At 41.6% G+C, this 23,651-nt stretch overlaps 1 protein-coding gene across 1 annotated transcript in view; it reads right to left on the bottom strand.

The window, feature by feature from the left end:
• The window catches only part of LOC128301652 (gamma-1-syntrophin), a 57,457-nt gene that overhangs the window by 13,742 nt on the left and 20,064 nt on the right, over nt 1-23,651 (bottom strand). The window contains exons 3-4 of the mRNA XM_053038237.1: nt 1,098-1,166; nt 838-993 (exon numbers count right to left, since the gene is read on the bottom strand). Coding sequence (XP_052894197.1) covers nt 838-993; nt 1,098-1,160 — 219 coding nt within the window. The 5' untranslated portion in view covers nt 1,161-1,166. The remainder of the gene's footprint in view (nt 1-837; nt 994-1,097; nt 1,167-23,651) is intronic.

Here is a 23,651-nt window from a genome sequence, read left to right as displayed (position 1 = left end):
TACAGGTGGCATTTTTGTTTAAGTCAATTAGTAGACAGATTAATGTTTTTATCTGATGTTTTTATGAGATGACAGATTATGTTTTTAGAGGTTTTTTTTTTTGAGTTTGTACTACAGCATGGATTAGTTATAGTCAGGCATGTATTTACAGAATAAACGAGTTCTTCTAGCAGAGTCACGGGAGCCAGTATTTTTTTTTCTTCTTCACTGGTACTACAACATCAAGAGGCCTGTTCATTTAATTTCTGAATTTCTATGGTACGGAGGATTGGTCATGATGGATTTGTACCCGTCTCGCTACCAAATACACCAGTGGGTCAATAGATAGATAAATCTAGATTTATTCAAACTTTGTGGACATATTGCATTCAAAAATCGATTCAGTTCAAAGTTTTCTCAATGACACATTTAAGACTTGGTATTGACATATACCGTGTGTAATTCGTTAAAGAATTGAACAGAATCAGCTTCTTTATAAAACGAGATACAGAAATTGCGAAGAATTCCAGATCTACCTCGGTTCGTTTTAGTTAAATCTTAACAGACTCCATAAAAGGCTTTTATTTTACCTGTTATACTTGAAACCCCTATACATGCATTAGATTTGCTGTACGTAATCCAAAAGCTTGAATGTCTGCGTGTTCATTGCATGGTATGGAAAATCCCAAATATTCATGTATTAAATAAAATTAATCTCCAACTTTTAAACTTAAAATTCTAGGCAAGCAACATCTGAACTCTTTACCTAATCAAACACTGCTTGGTTTTTATTTTAGACCGTAGGATATATTTACACGAATAAATGTTCTTACTATAATACTCAAAAGCCTCACTTACCTTAGACTCAATAGGCGGATGTGTGGCGTTCGTGGGTGTTGGGGCGGGTGTGGTCGTGTCCTGCTTCTGGATCGTGATCATCTCCATCGACAGATGCAGCCGGGCAAGCTCTGGTTTGCTTTTGCCATCGCTTATCATAACCATCCCGGTGCGGGTCTGCCGGAACGATGCATTGCGCATAGAAAAAAAGCCATATCAGCATCGACCTGATCGACACGTTATCGGGCCGTAATCAGCCGAACACGTGCTCGCACACTTACCTTCAGATTCTGATCAACTTTCTCTTCGATCGGGGTCGCCATCTTGGACGCGTTGATCTTCATATTTTGCTGTCAAAGAGAGAAGCACAAGAAGCATGGGAAATGAGTTACGGGAACGAGCAGAGTGGAAAATTGCGGCCAAACGTTGTTCCCTTTGCCAGCGACCGTAATGCCGCCCACACAGCCGGGAGATGGAGATGGGTATGGGATCGATAGGATTGTAATTAAAATTTTATGAGCAAAGTTTTGCACCAACCAAGCGCAGCAGCGGTAGCTTTAAACTGCTGGAACTAATATTCTTTGGCACGATTTTTCTTCGCCTGGCCCGATAAATGGGGGAGGGTGGAATCCAATAAGAAAAGGCCTCCCGGGCAAGCGTGACGGGTACCACCGGGTAGAAGCTGATTAAAGTTAGTCAATTTTTCAGCGCCCTTGTGCTCGCGTGTTTTTCCTTGCTGTACGATTTTTGGGTTCCTTCTGTTCGCGATAGTAAAACGCTTGCTCGTAAAACGGTCAATAAGGGTTTGGATGTGCGGTGGTTTCACCCCGTCCCACCAGCAGCTCTACGGTTAAGGAAGGTTAGTTAGCAGCCGTACTCGTACTCAATCAAATGCCAATTTCTGGTAGCGATTATTGGTCGAAACCGTTCCATCAAGCACCTCGTAGGAACGCAGAACTGTGCAGCAAAAACGGATGCAAAATTAACACATTTTTCCAATGCTCAGTTTACGAGCGACCACCACGGCGGTTAAATAAGTATGATTAAATATAGATTACGAAGGCTTTTCCGGAGCTAATTTTCCACCCAACTATCCCGAAAAAAAACGTATCACGTCTTCCCTACGAATTCTCCCAGCACACCTAAGCACTCGCTCGTCGTACGAAAAGAGGTGAGCAAATAAGTGCACGTGGCCTCAGCAGGAAGGCAATTCGGTACGGTGTTGGAGGTGGAAAATGAATGAAATAATTACACTAAAGTGTGTTGATGGGCAGGAACACAAATTTCTTTTCCATTCCCCATCTTTATCCGCTGGTAAGGAGCAGTATGAGTGAGTGTGGAGGTAACTCGGCCACCATAAACCGGCATCGAGAGAAGCAAAAGTAACCTACACTGACACCATCCAGACAAACTGGCTCGCCCGTTTTAATGGGAAGAAATTCATCTTGATAATCATTATTAACTTCGTTTTTCTTCGCCGGGCTCGAAATGAGCTGCCGATGTGATGCTGACGCTGTGCCTAAAGTCGCTGATGAGCTGCTCGAACGCTGCCGGTCACCACATTAGGTGTTCGCAGCTTAAGTTGTAATTGCTATCCGCGTGCTATGTGTGTGCTGCGGTCGCTGCCGGTTGGTAGTAGCAGCGTTTTGCATGAGAAATGAAACTAGTCATTTTAGTGTGCACACGATCAGTCCCGGTACCGCTGGGTGGGCAAATGAGTCGTGTATCGTGTGTACACCCGGTGGCGGAGAAGCACAGCAGAGCTGATGGTCAAACATGCCGTTTCGACAACGGAAAACATAAACTCGCCCGTCCGACCGATTGCTCGGCAGCGAAAGAAGGAGCGAATGGTACGGGTGGGTATGTAATTGAAAATTAATTAAAAATTACATAAACGTTTGATCGAACGATCGTACAATCGGGACGCTGTAATGGATGCGGGCAGGTATTAATGTACGATTGACTTGTTCGTGCATAATTATTGTAAGCCAAGTTTACAATTATCACTTTCTAGTTCTTCCGCGCGATTGTAATGGTGATTAGCATACCGATCACCTAAGCATTACCAGGCAGGGGTTTTCATCCATTTAATCCAGGGAAAAAAAATGAATTACAAACAAATATTATTATATTATTATAAAAATATTAAAATAAATAGAGAACTGTACTCATTATGACACATTAAGTTTCATTACGTTTAATTGGTCATGGTCATTAAACATAGTTTGTATACACTATATTATTTTCTGTTTCAAATGACTGATACAGAAACAAAATTATTGTAAGATTTTAATAACCAGAGAATTTTACCTTGATGTGGTCACAATATTTTACACAATATTGATTTTTGCTCCGATGTGTCGTACACATAAAATGTAATGTTGCATTGCGCAGGAAAGTTAACCTTTTCATGGGTTTTGAGACTGTAGAAGAGCAGGGATTGAAAAAAACTATTTTAAAAATCTCTCCTTTTTTGAACTATAACTCTAATGAGTAGACTGAATGTTAGGTAAAAGGATTTTACAACCAGAAATAAATAAAAAAAGGCAATTTGAGTGATTTGTTAAAAATCACTTCCAATAAGACTAATAGATAGCATAATAGCTAAAGCTAATAAGACTAAACGCCATAAAACAATAGTTTTATCTTCAAATTTGGTAGCGCTTAAATTGTCTTTTGTTTTCTCCAAACCGAAATTCTAACAACAAGATAAACGCCTTGTGAACATTGTAGCTCAAATAATGTTGTACAAAAGGAACTAATATTGCAAAACACAAAGATTCTATAAATCAATTTAAAAAATAAGCACAATTTATTATGTGCTTTAAAACGATATTTGTTTCTATGTATATTTTTATTCAAATTAACATTATTTGCTGTTATAGTTTGTGAACTTGGAATCAAATATTCCAGCAAAAAACTAATGTGCATTAATCCCAATGAATTAATTCAGTCTGGGACAATTTCAAATCCAAATTTAAATTATGTTAACAGAGAGTAAACAAACTCACTGGATGAAATTTTCCAACCTTGAAAAATTAAACTTGTGGCACAACCTTTTCCTTGCAGTAAACATCATCTCAACAGTTACTTCCACTTCCGAATTATTTGAAGGGTCGGAAAACCCCTGCCATCGATGTGTTCACAGCAACGCCATTCAAAGACCAAAACAAACGACAGCAATTAATAGAGAAATCATGTTGTACAGATAATTGAAGCCAGTTTGCAAGATCACAAGGCTCCCACCACACGCAAACAAGAATGTAGATGGCATCGTTTTCCTTGTAAATGGTGGCTTCGGGAAGAAAAAAAGAACGTGAGAGCAAATAAACACAAATTGATCACTTTGGTTTGTTATGCTTTGTCAAATGCTTCGCGCAAAGCGGTCAATCGACATCAGCATGATCAAGAGTTTAAATAAACACCACCACCACCACTCGGGACGTTAAACGGTGCAATTTTCTGTGTCCGTTTGCCGCTTCGGTGTATCAAAGCTTGTTGAAACGTTTCATTATCCGTTAAATTGTAACGTTTATAATTTATTGCACTATTGAGGGGTAGGAAAAATTACCAACGAAAAAAAAAAAAACAAAACAGGATATTCCTACGTTCGCGTGACGCCTCTTTGGTATTTTTGTTTTGGCAAAAGAGAAAGATTGTCCCGAAATGAACAGCAAAAGGTGGTCCCACTCCACGCGCGACCCATCCTCGGTATCTGCTTTTGGTGTATCTTTCGCGCTGCAAATCCAGTTCGGCAGCAGCTTAATGAATCGAACGCACTTGTGAAAATTTACTCATTAATCAATTTGATCGCGAAACCTGCATCGATGTATAACCTCGGGTAAGATTGGCCGAGATCCCGTTTGCCCTTTTGCGTCTTCGGAATTGGGTTTCGAATTGCTGTACCTTTCGCAAACATGATTTTTGAAAACCTTCGACTATGAGATCGAGGTGGTTTTTTTTTGTGTACCCCAAACTGATACGGCACGGTTCGGCATGCATTTGTTTCTTCCCACCAAACACGGTTCCTTTTTGGTTTTGCTTCTGTTGAATTGTTTGAGGTTTATCATAACAGAATCATGGTTTGCCTGGACCAACGATGCTATCTCAGCCTCAATCCCTTCGAGAACATCGCCACAATAAAGTACGGCACGGCCTGCATGGGTGAGGATGAGCCAAAGCTTTTGGGGGCAGGCAAAGAAAGACAAATAAATAATCTCGTTGGATTCGACCGTCTTTTAACCGTGACCCAAAAATTGTGCACTATGCCGCCGGTTCGGTCGAACGGTTGCTCCAGAATTGGGAAGGTTCTCTGCCATTGGAGACGATACAGTGATTTCTCAAGAATCGGCACCTTACTACACGGTGTATAATAAAGTGTTCTCAATCAGTTAAAGTGGATCAGTGATTTGATAAATATTTGAATGGATCCGAGTTTGCTTACACAGCGTACATGCCACTGGCTGTGTAAATGTATTTAAACACGGCCCTAGCAACATACATCATCGCTTTTTGCACGTGTACGAGGCAGCTTTTGTAGTGTTTAGCCTTAGAAGGGGTTTTCGTAGAATGCTTCAAGGACTGCACGCATCCTTTCCCCGCACGGTTCGCCGCTTCTCGTCGCGCTCTCGGTGGCATATGAAATATGGCAAAGTTGTTTTTTGTTCGACCTTTTCCGTCGGCTTACCCCAAAATCAACAGATCCTCTGAAAAAACCACCCGTTGAGTCTTTGGGATTGAAATTGGGGAATTCTAATACGGCAACGGTGCGCCTCCTGCTGGTGCTACACATATATAAATTCTTTCCCTTCGATGGGTGGTTCTTAAAGAATGCTCCATTTACAGGGTTCATTGCGACGGTACACACACACATACAAGTCGCGGGAGTAAAAAGTTTTCGCCTTCCTTTTGCGAAGAAGTTTATGTTTACCGGCGATTCGAATGCTTTTGCAGCCAGCTTCACCTATTCGATGCCAGTGTACGATTGATCCCAGAGACGTACCCCGAGTGGATGACTATTGTTTGTTATGCTCCTTACGGGGCGCACCTGAGCAGATTCGCCCATATTGGCACTGTGCGGCAATCAAAAATTCGCGAGTGAGCAATATTTTCAGCACAATGAATAATAAAACAGCAACTCGTCGCGGGTAAATGGGTTCCGGAGTAGTAAAAGCGGAATATGAAATGAGATCTTTTTTGTTTTTTTGCTGGAGTGATGATTTTACTACAGGATCATAATTTAGTGGAATTGTATCCTTACTGCTGTTTTTATGTGACTGCAAGTATAATATTACAACATATTTGTACAATTATGTAATTCACAAGGGCCATAAAGGGGGGGCAGTAAGGCTACTCTTCAAATTAACATTTGCAGTAATGTTGTGCTTAACAAATCTTTTGAGAAGAGTCATTCATATGAATCTTTAGTGACGAGTTATTCAGATCATTCAGTCTACAGTCAAAATATTCATGAATTCAATGACTCACTGAATCAAGGAGGATTCAAGAACTTTCAAGAATTTATGAATCTATGAATTTGAATTTGAAATTTTCTCTTTAGATACATGATCAGATTCACCCAACACTTATTTACATAAATAATTGTTTTAAATTGTAAAAATGAATTGATTTTTCTCATTCTTTTGTGTTCAAATTGGTGAAAGGGCTATTACCAGATTATCTGACGTAACGTAGTCAAAGTGGCTCAGATTTTCATAAATATTGAACTCGCATTGGTTTTATACCGGCAGTACCAATTTTCACTTCTACGGAAAGTGCAAAATCGTAATCCTTCAAGGGTTCTTCTGTTCAAAAAGCTACCAAAAATAACTAGACATATGACTACTTTAAGCGGTCGGTAAGCGATCATGTGCGATCATATATATTAAGTTCAGCATTAACTGATACTTCTTGGGTGTCGCTATGCATAAATGCATAGTTTTTATATTGCTTATATTATATGTTATTGTTTATGTCTATTAATTGTCAGTAAGTAATGCGGTAAAAACATATGCAATTTTTAATTCAAATATATCTGACGAGTATTATATGAGTGTTATGAAAGAAGTATAATTGCGCCCTTGTTTGTTAATCGTACATAAACACCATTTTGGTGATGCAAGCTATGGTCACTCGTTTGGCTAAAAATTAGAAAAAAGCGAAACGAAAAAAAAGAAAATGGACGATATTTTTTGTTTTCGTTAGAACGGCCTGGTCGTATCGACAAAATGGACGATATATTCTACGAACAATTTCTAACAAGCAAAATACTTAAAATTTTTGTTTTCAATTCTCTCTATTTACCATACTTTTTCCCATTATTTTAAAGTTCCTGTAGGTACAGAAGATGAATGGCGCATTGATGTAAGTTTGCTTCGCTGACTAGAACAAGACACCATTTTCCGCTAACTCGTCGAATACAACCGACAGCCGTAAGAGAATAACTGTCAGGACAACTAGGATTTACCCTCGAAGTTGGCAGGATTTGCGAACGAGCTTCTACTACTCCCCGAGGAGGAGCAGTCACTTTGCGCTGAACGCGAGAAGGCGAGCTTCCATCCATCCCCACACTGTGCAAGGCTTATTACGAATTGTGCGCCATTTGCAAATGTTCTCCACGCAGCATCCACCCGGAGGGCACACGGGTTGTATCGTTTGGCCACTGATGATGACGTCGAGCGGCTGTGGGAATGCTTCATCATCATCGGCGCACGGATCCAATTCGAGTGGGATCAGCAAAAAATACGGGAAAAACTCGAAGCTCGTCTGTCAGCCGCCCTGTCAATGCAGCATCGATTCCTGGTGCAATTTTATGGCTTATGGCGCGCGCACTATTGTGCATCGCGCGTAGGTGCCAAGCAAAAGGCAAACTTTGACATCGTCTGTGCATTCGTCCGTTTCGGGGCATTCGTTCGGATGGAACCAGGCGCGGAGTTAACATCCCACGATCGTATATGTGTACGAACAACTGACAGGACGGGCAGAACGGGCATCCGCTGGTTGGATCTTGATGGTAATTTACACCTTCGAATTTAGCAGTGTTGGCATTTTCGAGTGTCATTTCAATTACATTTGGGAGTTCTCTTTTAGTTTCCTTCTACCATCTGATTCCTAGTAAGGAGTGGTTCACAGGGAGCACTTTAGAAATACGTAAGTACGTAAAGGCTGATGCAGAACCTCCATCTGGGGCGAAGAAGGGCAGGGAATTCACACGGAAAGAGAGAGAAAAAATCAGAAAAGGAAATAAATTACATTTGCAGTGTGAAAAATTACTTCCATTCGATGAGTAGCTCGGGCTGCATTTGGTAACAGTCCATCATCTCCATCCCCCCGGGATGCACAGGGGTCATAGATCGTTGGAAGCAGAACGTCGTCAAACGAGCCGCACTGGCAGCACCAGCATCCGCCAGGCGTTTGCAATAAAATGCGACGGCGACACCATCGGCGACATCATCGCTTCATCAACGAAACGTTGGCAGCGTGTCGCAACATTTGACGGTACCATCGTTCTCCCATTACGAAGCTACCGATGGAACAGATCCCACCGATAATGAAGCGATACGAGCGGGAGAGGGAGGGTAAGTGCAAAAGGATGGCAATGAGCTTTTTTCTAGGTCAGTCAGGCTTTCGCAAGGCAACCTATCGGTGCCGGCGTTCAAAGGTGCGGAATTTTATGCTGCTATCGTCGTGTGTCTGCTGCAAACCATCATGCAGGTCACTATCGTTCCACACCATCAGCAGTAGCCAGCCCTGGCCATAGCAAGCAAAGACAGCATCATCGTGATCGCGGCCGGGCATCATTAGTGCACCATATGCCCGTTGGGCTGGACTGGTGTACTGTCGGTCTTTGTTTGTTTGTTCCGGTGGAGAGAAAACAAAAACTGCTGCCTGTACTGGGGGATGCTTTTTTAGCTTATGATGTATTGCTATTTTTATCGCTGATTCCATACAACACTGGGAAACAATTCTAATGTGTTGTGCAGTAGCTTTTGTTAAGGTAGAAATACCAAAGGCAAAGTATAATGTAATGGGCGATAACAGTAGGAGGCGAACAAGCAAATAATTTGAAAGAGTGGAAATATAGAGCAATGCAAAGCTAAAGCATATAACTAAACTCACAACAAGAGCACACGAATTGCACCAGAACCTAGCAGATATTAAAGATAGAAAAGAACATAAAATAAGGATAAAAAAGATAAAAAGATAATGTGATAAAAGGAGGATAAATAATTAATAAAACTCGACAATTTGGCATCCATTGAGGCAAAATAGACAGTAAAATGTGTAAAATACGATGAATATTAAAAAAAAGACTGACATAATCACAATAAAACACGTGCAGTGTATCAGACAAAATTTGTAAGATATGTGTAAAAACCGGGTATCTTTTCATGTTTTTCAAACCGGGTAATTCGTCTCATGTTAGTTTTCAAAATGTTGCATTTGATGTATTTTTAAAAGTAATTAAAATTATTGATAATTCATGTGAGTTTGCGTAACCTGGCTGGAAAGATTTTTATAGATAACATAATAAACAAAACAAATAATAGCAACAAATTAACAAATAATGATGTAGTTTGGTGCCTTACTCATACGTGAGCAAAAATATATAAGTAGTTAAGAAAATCCTTTTAATCAATATTGATTATAATATTTGCTGCATTGAATGTAATTTAGAAAAGACGTTTTGACGAATTAGTAGCAGCAAACTCGGAACTGGGAACAATCAGTAGGTTCGACAAATCATTTTAAACAGATTTTTTAAACAGCCGTTCAAGTTATTTACTATTCGCTGCATATTCTTTGTACATCTTTCTGGTAATTGTCTATATTATTTTATTTTTAACTTGATGTCTATTTGAGTTACGATTCAAACAGTAATAAAGTATCATTCGACTAACGCAATTTCAATTTTGAACTACCGTCAATTTTCAAATCATAACTAAAGATTTGAATAATTCTTATGACGAGTACTAGGTTTAGGTGCATTCTTTCGAAATATGTTTAGATTTTTAAGATTTTTTTTATGTTTTAACTAAAAAAAATCGCAAATTCGGATCCTTTTTACTGTGTTTTCCATTATTCCAAAGAAGCCCCTAAAACAATTTAATCCACCAATATCCAGCGCATCCAGTTGTACAAACAATTGCAAACATTGCCAAATAGCGTTTGACCCCCGGGGACACTGTGCAATGACCTACTGATATTTTCCCAGACCCTCTCCAAACATACGTTCTCACAGCAAAACGAGGGATTAAGGTAAAAATTCAGTACGGACCATATCCTCACGAGACGCTCGACTGCCCTCAGATATTACTCGTTCAACATCGATGATGCACGATCTGCTTCGACGGGTGTCCCTACCGGGCATATGAATGTTAGTGTCCGCCTGCACTCTCACAATGCAGTTTATGGTCGGTGCATTTAGATGAGGCGGATGTGGCGGCTGCAACAACAGCGCGCGGAAGCATACGGAACGTAAGTGCCGGAAAACAAGGGAAAGAAAGAAAAAAAGGCGGAAAACACTCCTAACAAATGTTTCAACACCCGTACCCGTCAGACACAAAAGGAAATGGAAACAAAAACAAACGCTGCAGCAGGAAAAGGGTTTGTTTCGAGCGTTCCCGTTTACTGCGGCCTCATCCTGCGCTGCTCCGTCTGGTTCCTGCACGCCTCGCCAGCGAAGGAACAGCGATGTGCCGCGTGTGTGTTTACTTTTTCCACATTCTATCGTCACAAAGTCATCGCTTTTACTTTTGTACCCCAGCGAGATCAAACGGTGCAGCACGGGAAGGGTGTTGGCGTGGTCGTGGCCACAGCATGGCATTGCTGCTACCTACCTGCCCTTCTGCAGCCACGTTCTGCAGCAGATAAAAACTGCCCAATAATATTCAGCAGAAGGACCAGACAAAAAAGTAGATAACTAATTCGATGTACGCGACTCGTGGGAAACAATTGTACAGCGAGTATAAAGCGTGTGTGGACGCGAAACACAGCAAGCATATCAAGCAGCAATCGAAGCAACATGACAGTACCCATAGAGTGCCCATACTGCAAAGCCTGCAGCACCCACGGGACAGCACGGGATCGGTTTGACCTCTCCCGGCATGAACGGGAACCAAATATTGTGCAGGGCTTCTGGAGAGCAGCAGCAGCAGCAACAGCGAACCGAACGATACAATGTTGTTGATTTCATAAATTTAAAACCCACTTTCCAGGGACGTCGACGGCGCCCTATACCGCAGGGTGGCCAACGTTCGACGTATCAATCGGCTCGGTACGAGATCGTTTGAATGGTGTACAAATTGTGCAAACAGATGGACACAGCTGTTGTTTTCCTTCGGATTGCGCTGGCTCGAAACGTTTCCCTTCCATTGCGTATGGATGTGGAGTCACTTTTGGGCGGTATGTTAACAAAATTTAATTTCACGATGCAATCAGCAGCAGCTATTGATTCATGCGTTATGCTTTCTTGGTTATCTGTTCATGTTTTGAAGCTACGTTTCGATTTAGATAGGTTAAAACATTACCTCTTATTGCTATTCGATTTGAACAGCTTTACCGATCGACTGATATCGTACCTTTGCACACGTTTAAAGTGGCGTATGCTTCATTGTAATGCAGGGTTTGCCATATAATTTAGAAGCACGCATACTTTTGTTCCATTAAACAAATAGGATCAACATAACATATCTTTTTTTAGCAGTGTTAAGCCTGAATCTATCAAATAGTCCCATCAATAAATGAGACCCCTGACCCCTAACTCAACTATATATGATGTGGGGATTTTAATCTCCACCAGAGCCTGACCTCACATAAAAAATTGATTGAATATTCAGCAATGGATAATTTATATTGCTTTTTAAACCATTTCTACCTTAAACATTCTGAAGTTGTTGAAGGCATGGGTTGCTCATATTAGAAAACATGATCCTGACGATGCCTATTAAACCCATTACATCGTAGGGGTAAGAAATCTCAATTAAAATGGCAACAAACTTTTTAGGATCCATCTAGGAATGATCGCAAAACAAGGCATTATTTGGTCATCTTCAGACGTCGAGATATATGTTATGAAGAAAATAAATTCATTTGTTAATACTAAATGTTTGATTATTCATTATTCTCTTCGAAATTTGGGCTAAAATAAATGGTTTTGGTAAAAAAACCAAACATCAAAGTTTAATAAATACTGTATTTAAAAAAAAGAAAGTATTTGCTTATGAAATTATATACGCTTATTTGTAATCGGTTAATAAAGTTACGAAAATAAGTGATAAAAATTAAAAGAATATATTTTCATAACTTCATCAACCTGATGGAAAGAAACTAAATTATATGCTCTTTAGATTAGCATTATTTGATTCTTTTCATATAAATTGCATGGGGAAAATCTCCCGCATAACAAGCATTTCGCATAATGACTAGCACACCGAACCGATCTTATCTTGTTGTAAGAGAGTTGACTGTTTTGAGAATTAATAGAAATTTTTTTTTAAGAGTGAAAAAAAGAGTAAAACAAATCATTTGAAAAGAATACATTGAGTTGTTAATAAATTTGCAATAAGTTTCTCGGTTAGCCACAGCGTGAGAAACCCTACAATTTAAAAGTTCAATATATCATCGAATAATCTAAATACGACCCTTATATCAAGTGGTTTACACAGTGGAACAATGAGAAACTATGATTATCATCACAATTTGTATGCTAATAATAGACCGACCTACCCAAGACACAGCAAATAGCCCTGCTGTCGACGAACCGATTCCGGCATCTCGGACTAATATGTTAAATATCTTTCACGTTTCATTCAGCTTCGAATGTTTATCGCACATCGCATGCAGCCCTCCCGTTTTCAATTGATCGTTTATGCGAACGATTTCAATTTACATTTAAGACAACCGCACAACCCAACCGACACACCATTCGGGTATTCGGGTTTCAGGCAGCCGCTTCGATTGGTACTTAACATATGCTGAACAAAGCGATCAAGAGTGAGGATCGCACGAAGGGCGAAGGTAGTACAGACACAGTAAACCGGGGAGATGCAAACACTCCTCATCATCGGTCGATCGTGCAGACGATGCAAGCTGGTCAAACAGGGGTCTTATTTGCGGCTACTGCACACACACACCTCTCTCCAGCCGGGGCAATCATCATCGACAGATCGCGGACATTGTGTGCACGAACCATGTGGTGATGCACTTTTGCCGACGAAGTTCGTGGTTGCTGATGCTCACGTAGACGTTAACATATGCACGACATATGGGCGAGTCCATGGGCAGTGGGATGCAGCGGCAAGGGATGCGCGGTACCACCGTAGGTCATGCTCGTTGCTCCATATCATAAAAGTCAAGCTTATATCGTTACCTTTGCGTTCTTCGCGCTTCCTTTCCATGTTTCACTTGTTCGCCCCCAAAAGAAAGTGCTGAGTGTTGTAGTAGGCGATAAAAAAGGTGGTGAGAAAATGCGAGCAGAAGCACCATGTATCACATGCGGCCATGCAGCGAAGGTTTCGTGCCTGTTTTATTTCATTTTTCGGTTACACGCCTTGTTATCTTTCCCGTTCTCATCTTTCTCACCGACCCGTTCGCTTTAATTCATCAAAAAACGCGGATAAAGTGGCACTTCACGGTGAAGAAAAGGAACACATCGGGTGAGAGTGAGAGAACATAGGGGCGGGATGAAAAAGGGGGAACGGAAAGGGAAATGTGGTATGAATGAATGAATGAATTGACTAAAGAGGAATGCATCAAACGGAAAGCTGCTGCATGATTATATTGAAGCAGGTTTGGAGGGTGTCTGAGAGAAAGAAAGCGAAACGTTCAACGAGCGGAGCACACACAACATAATTCCGACCATTCACAGCTGCAATATTTACATAACCTACCGTAAGCACAAACGGGGCGACGTGTGTGTGCTCTGCTTTGCCCCCTCGATCCCAATTTCTCTGATCCCATTCCTCGTTAACTTCAAGGATTTGATTGATGCCGAAAGTGTACATGATTAATATGATTAAACGCGTACTATCTGGAGCGTCGTCCACTAAGGGTGTGAGGTTATCGTATGTCTATTCCTGTTTTTCTTCCTCTTCGACAACCAATCAATCAAAGCACTTGATGAGCTTTATACCACAATGTGAGATGTGCGAGAAGTCTATATTTGGTATAAGCGTGGGTATCCTGTATCTTCAAGAATAGCTCAACCATATTAAAGTGTACGCATTCCTTATCATATTGGATAATATACCTTTAAAAACGAATAACCTGAGGCTTTGTAACTCGTGCCTATGAATTAAAATCAGGCACGAACTCACCACGGCCGATAATAGGCGAAGGTGGACTCAAGGTAAAGCTCAATAAATGGGAGCTTCCGATTGATGGAACTGCGAAATTGAAAAGCCGACACGCTTAAGCTACCAATTTCAACTTCATTAGCGGGACGTCGTTTAGCAATTCCAATGATGTTCAAATATTGATTTTGGCTGCGCTGTTTGAACCAACGCAGCTCTTCACCTTTGTTTTAAGTCTTTGCCCAATTATTGAGGTGTGTTGATGATAAAAGAGTTTCTAGAAATGATTAACCATTTTACTTGGACTTTTAACATGTACCGAAGATATGGCACGTAAATTAATTCACGTAAAAAGTAAATAAAAAAAAACAATTTCAACCCGAAGTTCGAAAATAAATATTCATGAACTTCTCATGTATAATGTATACCGCTTCGATGTCAGATAATTGGTGTAAGTTACCGAATTTAATGCAAGAGCCTTAGACATGAGTCTCGACATCGAATTGCGTGCACTTGAAGATGTCAAGCTCAAGAAGACGCTCCTCCACGGTAATGGTCCAATACACCCGAGACGTGGGAAGGTGACGTGATACCTCAAGCGTGCAGTATAAACGACACTCGAGAGGAATAGCTACCACAATACTGCTACCGGTTTTAACCTCACACGTACGGGGATCGGATGGATAAGTGGACACCCCATTGCCCAGGTTACTTTGTATTACTTTGGACGCCTCTCCCGGGGCAGCGGCTCCAGTTCGCATCCAGCGGACGAAGAAATGCGGATCGCCTACGTAGCATCTGGATCTCCCGATCTGGAGCACACCATGCAATCAATCCTCAATCTCGAAAGGGGGATTTATCGATTCGCTGCGGTTTTATGCGTCCCGAGTGTGGCACTCGGAAACCGGAAGAACATTCCAGCACCAGGGTAAGCTGGCGACAACGCCAGCGCGATAACGAATGCACGCCAAGGAGGCATGATTGATTGCCGACGTGCGCCTCCATTGCATTTCATCGACAAACGTGGCGTGGATGCGTTTGTGCTGTGCGTGGGCTTTTCCTTTCGCTTTTTCACCACACCACGCACATACCCTCGGACCAACACCCGGCCCGGCCGTTTCTTTGTTGTACGCAAATGGGATTAAATTAACATCAAAATATGACTATCGCCGTTCAAGACAGCCGTTCCCGATTGAGCGATGGGGGGTGCTCCAATGATGGCTTCAACGATCAATTCAAAACATCTTGCCTCGTGGGTCCCGCTCAAACACACGCACCCTCTCGAGTGCATCGCTTTAGCTGATGAATGAATAATGAGCCTGAAGGCGAGATTAAGATGCACCGCTATATGTGATCATATTTCAATGAGCGGCTCACTCGGGGGATTACTTTCAATGTGTCCTCCGTTTTTGGTAGTGGAAACCAGCCGGAGAGCGGGATAGTTAGAAAATGCGGAATATTTCAATGATCTGTCCGGTGGCCCTTCAGGGCAGTCCGATTATCGGCCTGTGCGCGCCCAACAACTCACAAACGATAACCCCAAAATGGGGTAGGTTTATCTCGTTTATCGGATCTCCTCATTTCATATCGGTGGAAACTGCAGCACCGGTGCGGGTCCCCTTAGATGAGCTGTTAACGCGCCCCATCTATCTCCATTCGGCACCTCCGCCAGATGGGGAGAGACCTTTTTAGTATGTGTTGCGACGAAAGCGTTCGACACCCCTGTCGGTAAAGTAACGGCGCGCTTCGGCAGGACCCGACGATGAACGGCGCGCAATTGGCACGCGAGTAGGCAGCTAGGAAGCGTGTAGGGTCAGTACAAAAGTAGCAGTGAAGAATATTCAACGTAGAAAGTGACCAGTGAACAGGGAAACACAGAAAGGAGACGAAAGTAAGTGGACGGTTCTAGGATTAGAACAAATGGTTAATTGGTAATGTAGTTTCAGAACCGTCCGCAAATCCGTCCGTCTACAAGCTTCTGAGAGTAGAAACGGGCCAAATAAAAAGTGACGGTTATCGAAAAACCTCCGCAACAGTATGCAAATAGTAGAAAGGTTCGTTAGTTGTGTTGGTGGGTTAAATTGAATTAAGAAAAAAAAAACGATAACTTTAAAAAAGACACAAAACACGGAGCCGATTCCGAATTCGACACAAAAACAAGCCATTCGGCTAAACATTAAGCGTAATCGGAACCCGTAATGGGGGTGTTTTATGGTGCCGCAGCCTCGCAACATCGACATAACACAATCGGGTGTGTGCAAGGTAAGCTTGTACCTTCCTTTTTCATTATCTAATCGTATTAGCGAGGCGCCTGATGCTGTTGACTTTGCGTAGCGATGGCTCCACATCATTATCAAACTTGAATTATGTTTCCAGGTGGAGTGCTGTTTTTCTTTTCTTCTTCTTTTGGTAGGAGCAGTGTAATTAGGAAGATCAACAACTACCAGCGATCGAGCTGACACATATCTCATCTTTGAATTTCATTTTTTGACACACAACCGCCACGCAAAAGTTTTCGAAATGACAGTCACAGGGAATGCGGATGCCTGGTAGGCATTTGGGTAGCGATGCCGCTTCACGGCAGCTAACAATGCGAGTTTTACTAATGGCATCGTGGCTGCTCATCAGTGACAAATCTTGCCTCGTTTGCAGTTTTTTACTTTTTACCATTTTCTGTCGGATGATAAATTGCATTAGGTCAGCTGTAAAGTTGTGCGATTTTATTAATTGCAAAATCTATGTCCTGTGAAGATATTTAGTATTTTATTGTAATTAATTCTTTATCTAATCTATCGTTCTTTATCTAATTCTAATATAAATAGTGTGAGATTATTCTGTTTAAACCGTACGACTAATTAAATTCACATGTCTGAAATGCCTCATTATTAGGTATTAGGTACCAACACCCACGATATCTTCAAAAACGCTCAGAAATGAACGGAAATAAATGAGCGCGTTATGCTTTATCCCACCACATCCGAGCAAACGCCGCCACCAACATTGTTTCTCATTTTACATTTCCTCATCGAAATCTTTGGCTCCTTGCTTGCTGTCACACTGTACAGCAGAATGTTTTGCTGAAATCCTGTAGGCGTATCTCCGTTGTGATGGCATAACAAAACCATTGCTTTCCCCCCTTCCAACGGTGAATGTTTGGCGGATGCAAAGGTTTTGTTTTTTTGCTCCGTCGCCGGGGACTGTATCCCGGCAGACAGTCTGGCAAAAGTCAAATTAAACAATTTTCTTCAAACCATTTTATCTGCCTCGGGCGCTGGCGGATATTTTCTTCCATGCTTGGGCTTAATGAGAAAAAACAACATCCCCTTGTTTGGAGAACTGTTCTTCGGCACGGGTTTTTGGGGATTGGTTTTTGGTGTTAAAATTCGATCAAAAGACTACCCCCTAATTTTGGGCTGCGGAAAGTTCGTTATCGTGTTTGGCGAGTGTGTAGGCGAGAAAAATTCGGCCAAACCCCGAACGAGAACCTTTAGTTTCGGCACGGAAAAGGTGGACAGCAAGTCACAATAAAGTCACGAGACATGGCAGCTTTTCCAGGGTAGGGAAAAAAACCCCAATTGTTAGGAAAGGTCAGCACACGAAGAGTGTTGTTCTGACATTAAGTAAATTGGGTGGGAAGTTGTTTCTAGTTGCACGGTTCATCGAGCACCATCGAAGCAGGGGGAAAAAACAACCCATAACTTAGGGCAGAATACCGTGCGACAGCAACAAACGAACGTAATGAAGAGATCAAAGTGAGATCAAGATAAGGGAGTGTGTGTCATGATGAGGAAAAGGGCCATAGTAAGCAAGTTTTCCCTATGAAGATAACGAACACAATGAGTGAAGAAGGGTGAACAAGTTAACTAAAAAATTAAAATCAGGTCTATTAAATCAATTTTTGACGAAGTGCCTCACAGCACACCCTTTTTGCAAAGGGTCAATATTTTCCCCCAATTCTCACAAAATATCTCGAACGGGCCCCGGAAAAACATTTCCAAGTTCCATTTCATTTTCGCCAAACCGATAAGCTGCCACTGTCAAAAGATTGTGTGTTATCTGTAAATTGTTCTTGAAAGTTGTTTCTCAATGCGGTCGTTGGGTTTTTTTCTGTTCTGTCTGGAGCTGGAGGAGCAAAAGTTTACCGGTTTTTGGTGAGGCGCATCAAGCGATGAATCCGACAGGTTTTTGTTCCTTCCACGAAGCGTGGAAAGGAAAAACCAAACTTTCTAGCTGTTTCGGAAAAGGATGATGAAGTTCAAGTTTAGGATTATCACTTAGCGAAACGGCAGAGACATGGGCATGATATCAAAAGGGCACCGGGATGGAGTGTTGAATGAGGTACGGGGGCGAGTCGTAATAATCATAAAATAGTCTCGACGCAAAGCAAAAGCTACACTGCGTCATTCACTCAGGGGCGTTTTGTAGGGGCTGTAGGGTCGTGTTTATCAAGAGCATTGATATAGACTTCTGCAACATTATTATCACCGGAGTGGGTGGTGCATGTTAGGTAAACATTAGCCGAAAGTTTGATGTGTGTTGGTTGGCTTATGATGGAAAAGTTTTGCTTTTACTTTAGCTTGAAAACATATTCGCATAAACAGTGGAAGAAAGTTTAAACAAACTAGAGAAGCTTTATGCGTCTTGAAACACATTTGCAGGTAAATGGATCGAGTAGCACTTGTTTTGCTTTATTCCTCTCCAAATGTTAGTTTTTAGCGTTTTTCCTTCATTTTTCTATCTTTGTCTACTGATAACTTTATAAACTTTAAAGATTCTTTGTTCAGCATGATGGCAATATGTCTTTCATACGAAAGAAACGACTCGTTCGACATGTTTTGAGAAGACTGGGGTCGATAATGATGTAAATTATGTTTTAATAAAATGTAAGACCTAATTCATCAAACAGATTGTTAAATAAACATCCAATAATATGATACGATTTCGTTTATTCATTTCATGTACAGGATCTGTTACCATTCCTGTAAAATAGCTCGAAGGAATGAAATGCATACGAAAGATTAAGACCGAAGGCAGTTTTTCTAATTTCAACACACCCGACTTCATGTGCCTTGAGGCCCTTTGCATTAAACAGCTTGAGGACATTGAGGCAAAATATCAACATAAGCTATATTTAAAGCACTTTGTAATATAGTCTTCACTTGAATCTTTAATTCGACTGTTTTTATTTTTGATTAATAGGATTAGGAGAATGTTTTAAAAATATCTGTTTACACTGCTACTTGCAATACTATTGACTATTAATTATGTAACTGCTTTAAACACATTTCTTAGTTTATTATTTGTGTAATGAACACATAATTCTTTTACTAGCCAGACAGTTTCGATGCGGTTATTTAAAGCTAACATTCTAATCAAATTAAAACGGCTAATAGTGTAATCCATCCACTTCAACTATGTTTGCCTGCCGAACCGCAGCACTCAGAACGTATTTTTCTAACCAATTAACTTGATTCCATTTGACAACCTTCCACCTTGGCACCAGACACCAGCACCACTAAGGCACGAGCTCCATTACAGGTGGGAAGCTGAGCGATGACAAGAACGTCCAAGACGGTGTCGTGACTCGAAGCAGATGATTCAATCATCCGCTCGGCTGGTCGACCAATGGAAAGAATCGGCGTGGGTGAGGATTGCTTCCAAGGGGCGTATAACAAAGCAGAAAAAAAACATACCCAGTGCCATATCGCTACCAGAACACCGCCACTGTCGTTTCGTAAGGTGAGTGGATTGATTTGATGCTTGCGGACGTGAAGCAATGGACAGCTGGTTTTATGAAGTCGTTCAAGCAACACGTCGATGACGACAAGTGTCCTAGGTGAAGTGGCGTGCCATATTTGCATGAACGTGTTTTTTGGCCAGCCATTTCCATTCGAGTTCGAGTTCCATTCTACACGAGATGTGGACCCAGCAATATGCTTCATTCTGTAAGGAATGGCGATGTTTCCGATCACTAACTCTCGGCCAGAGGGAGCTATACCTAATTCTCTTACTTCAGAACTGAAACTGAATGAAGAAATTATCTCACGAACAGGAAAAACAGAGATGTAATTTATGGAAATGAATTAGATTCCCTTGCGGCCATAATGGGTTTTCTTTGGAAAGGACAGCCAGAAGAGATTCCTTGCCCAAGCGGACATTTCCCCCGATAGCCTTGAGAATAAACAACAATTTTTCCTGGTTGGTCGCAATATTTCATCCCAATCGACGTATTCGTTCGGAAGGTGAGCGCTAAAACTTCGTTTCGCGCCATAATGAGTTCACTTCCGATGGAACATTCACAACAGTACGTAGGGATGTGAGCGGAAAAGTGTTCAGCCAATCGCACCAAAGCACACGGGCACCGAAATGTGATTAATCGAGGTGAAAGGATATTGCCAATTGCGGAACACTTTCCGCGCGGCTCGCGACCATGTTGCGTAGCTTGAATACAGTTTTCCCAAAATGGTTGCAACAGTTGGGAGCGCAAGCTAGGCATATTCGGTAAGTTTGTGCCAATAAAAAAAACGAATCAACAAAAGATTGGAGAATCCAAAAAAATTCAATTGGTTTTTGCTCCCCAAGGAGGAACATCATAATTTAACGGATCGCTTGTTGTTTGCCTGAATCGATGTATTTTCTGCTCAGGTACGAGACTTATTTTGGCCCTTTGCCCATCAATTTCCGGCGTTTGGAGAGGGAGGAAAATCTCTTTCGGGAACGAACAAAACAGATGACCTATAACTGTACCAGATTGTCGAAGGTGAGAGCGTTTTGGGGAGTGAGGAAAAAACACAGTAAGATCGAAGCTTTTTGCAATATGGTAAGGTAACGGCTCTGGCGAATTGTTTCATGAACCATACGGAAAAGAAAAACCGATAGAAGTGCATGAAGATGTGTTGGGAAAACACATCAAGCAGTGTCCAACACCTGCTCCAAAAGAAAATTTGGTTGAGCTATGGTGTGTTCCATCCATTGCCCTGAATAAAGTCCAAAACTTATGTACCATTTCGAACGAGAAATTTTAGAAAGAATACTTGTTTAACATTAGAATGCTTTGGTGCATTAAACTTTATCAAATACTAAAAGAAAAGCTTAAATTGAGTATCATTTTCCCAACGTAACAAACAGGTGTGGTAATTTATATTAATTCTTACCAAGGCGAAGGAATTAATCGTCCAAGGTAAACATTACAAGCTTTTAAAGAATGTGCCAAGCAATTTAATTATTTAATATTAACATACAATTGAGAGCAAATGTGTCGTATCATGAACCAATAGTTTTACAATTTTGGCATTGAATTTTACATAATAGTACCATGGTAGTTGATTTTTGTTTAATATTTAGCACACACATCTTCTTTATATATCTGTTCATCTATCTATCATCTCTTTGTGTTTTCTATCTTTCATGCTTTTATTCAACGCACAATACTTGAATGGCTCAATTGAACAAGAAACATAACTTGTATAGTTTAATCTTAAAGTCTTTTTGTTATAAAAACTTACTCACTGTAAAACACGTGATTTTCAAAAAGCTCTAAGAACCCAACCATCACGAGATAATCGAAAAAGGCCCACCGAAATGCAACCAACTCACGCAACTCCAACAACTCCGAACGTTGGGCAGGGGGCAGTAAAAGATTGTTTAAATTTTTAATAACCTTTTGTAATCATGTTTCGAATGCGCCAAGCACCAACCAGCCAAAACCAATACAAACCCAACGGGTGCTTACGGTTTCAAGCCGCCAAGATCGATCCAGCCACAACAAGAATGTCGTACAAGTTTGTGCATAATTGGAAAAACTTTACCATCCTAAAAACCTTTGCTTCAGTGCGAACCGCGGTTGGGTGCTGTTGTTGTGCAAATCTTTCCAGTTTGCTTCAGTTTGCGCGAAAGCTTCGGGCTTTTGTTTTGGGGTGAGCCGTTTCACCACTCCATTGTCAAGAAGTTGCAAGACCTTGCACCTCACCGAACTGAAAGGATAACGCAATTTGAGGTGTTATAAAATATTCACACGCAATGTAGCGGTTGGCTGGATGTGAGACGGTACCGAGCAGGATGCTTCCCGGGAATGTTCAGCGAGTGAGTTGATCGATTCCGCTAACAAGGACACGTGGACCTAGGCCTGATTTAAATGTCTCTATTAAAGCTTAGAAAGCTCCATTATCGACATGCTTTCGGGAAGAAGGTTCCCGGGCGGGACTCTCGCGTCGGAGCAACTGATCGTCGGGAAGACGGGAAATTAGCACTTAATTACGCTGTGTTGCTGTAGAATTTCTTGCCGGGCATGAAGTTTATGTACCGTGACCTAATTTGGGGCTCCCATCCATAGACTGGTATCAAGCGGAGCACTTGGAACATTGCTGTTGTTGTGCGAGTACGGCTGAGTTATAGTGTATTGCTCTCCTGGGATCATACGTAGACTTTCGTGCAGGTCATCAGCGAGGACATGAAGTACAATAACGCAAAGAAGCACACATGTCCGAACGTTGTTTAAGGTAACAATACGGTGCTGAATATCGTGCAAATAAAGAATCAATTTGGACACTTTGAATAAATTCATAAACCCTCGCACAAAACAGGTGCTTCGGGAGGGTCTACTTGCAGACATGCATCTCGTATAAATCACTCAGCAAACAACTCTCACAACTCGTTATGGACGTGGCCATAAATTAGTGGTATGGTGGCTACACACTCACTCTCCCACAACCACCTCTCCATCAACAACTTCCATCCATCCGTTTACAAGCGTCACATCGAGTCCTCCGTCTCGCTTATCTGATCTACAGCGAGGCGTCTGGTGTCGGTGTCGGTAGGACCCAGGATCACACACAGTCGTTCGCGCTAAATTATGTAAGCTCACCCATTTTCGTACTGAGAGCCACGAATTTTCGCAGTTGCGTTTATCTTGTTGGTGGCTTATCTTGTGTTGCTGCAATTTCAACCCGCGTACCGGTGGGACGAAGATCTACGTGCTCGACAGTATGTACGGGGTGGTACATTATTTTAGCCTTCCCTTTACGGTAAGCGCAGGTGCCAGTTCTACACGACACGTCTGAATCGTACGACAGAAAACGCAACAAAAAAGAACGAAACAAACCTGTGTACCCTTGGCGTGATGTTTTGCGTTGGTTTAAATTCATGAGTCGGGTCCGAGTCCAATTTCCTGCTGTGGCAGAAAGGAACCTGGGGAAAACACAACGGACGAAGGGAGATATTTTTGGAGAAGGTGGCAAACAAATAGGTTCCATGCATGGTACCAAAATTGCGTTATTTTTCCTCGGAGTGTCGGAAACCTGGGACCATATTTGTCTCCAACGGAAACCTAAACACATTTCCCCCGAGAGGATTTTTTCTCGTGGGTGGAATAAAGGTAGCTCTTTTCTGCTAGACCACCACCCCTGTGTGGATCTGTCCCAGTGACTTCGGTGGGTCATTACTTTCCTAATGCTGGCAGGGCGAACGACGTGTGTTTTCGGAAGGCTGCAATCGATTGGTCACGTACACTAATGGCAAAACTCCCCTCAGGAAGGATTGGGACAG

The sequence above is a fragment of the Anopheles moucheti genome, chromosome 3 (genome assembly GCF_943734755.1).
Source record: "Anopheles moucheti chromosome 3, idAnoMoucSN_F20_07, whole genome shotgun sequence".
NCBI lineage: Eukaryota > Metazoa > Arthropoda > Insecta > Diptera > Culicidae > Anopheles > Anopheles moucheti.
Note: the sequence above shows the minus strand (reverse complement) of the source record. Positions and strands in the feature narration are given on the sequence as shown.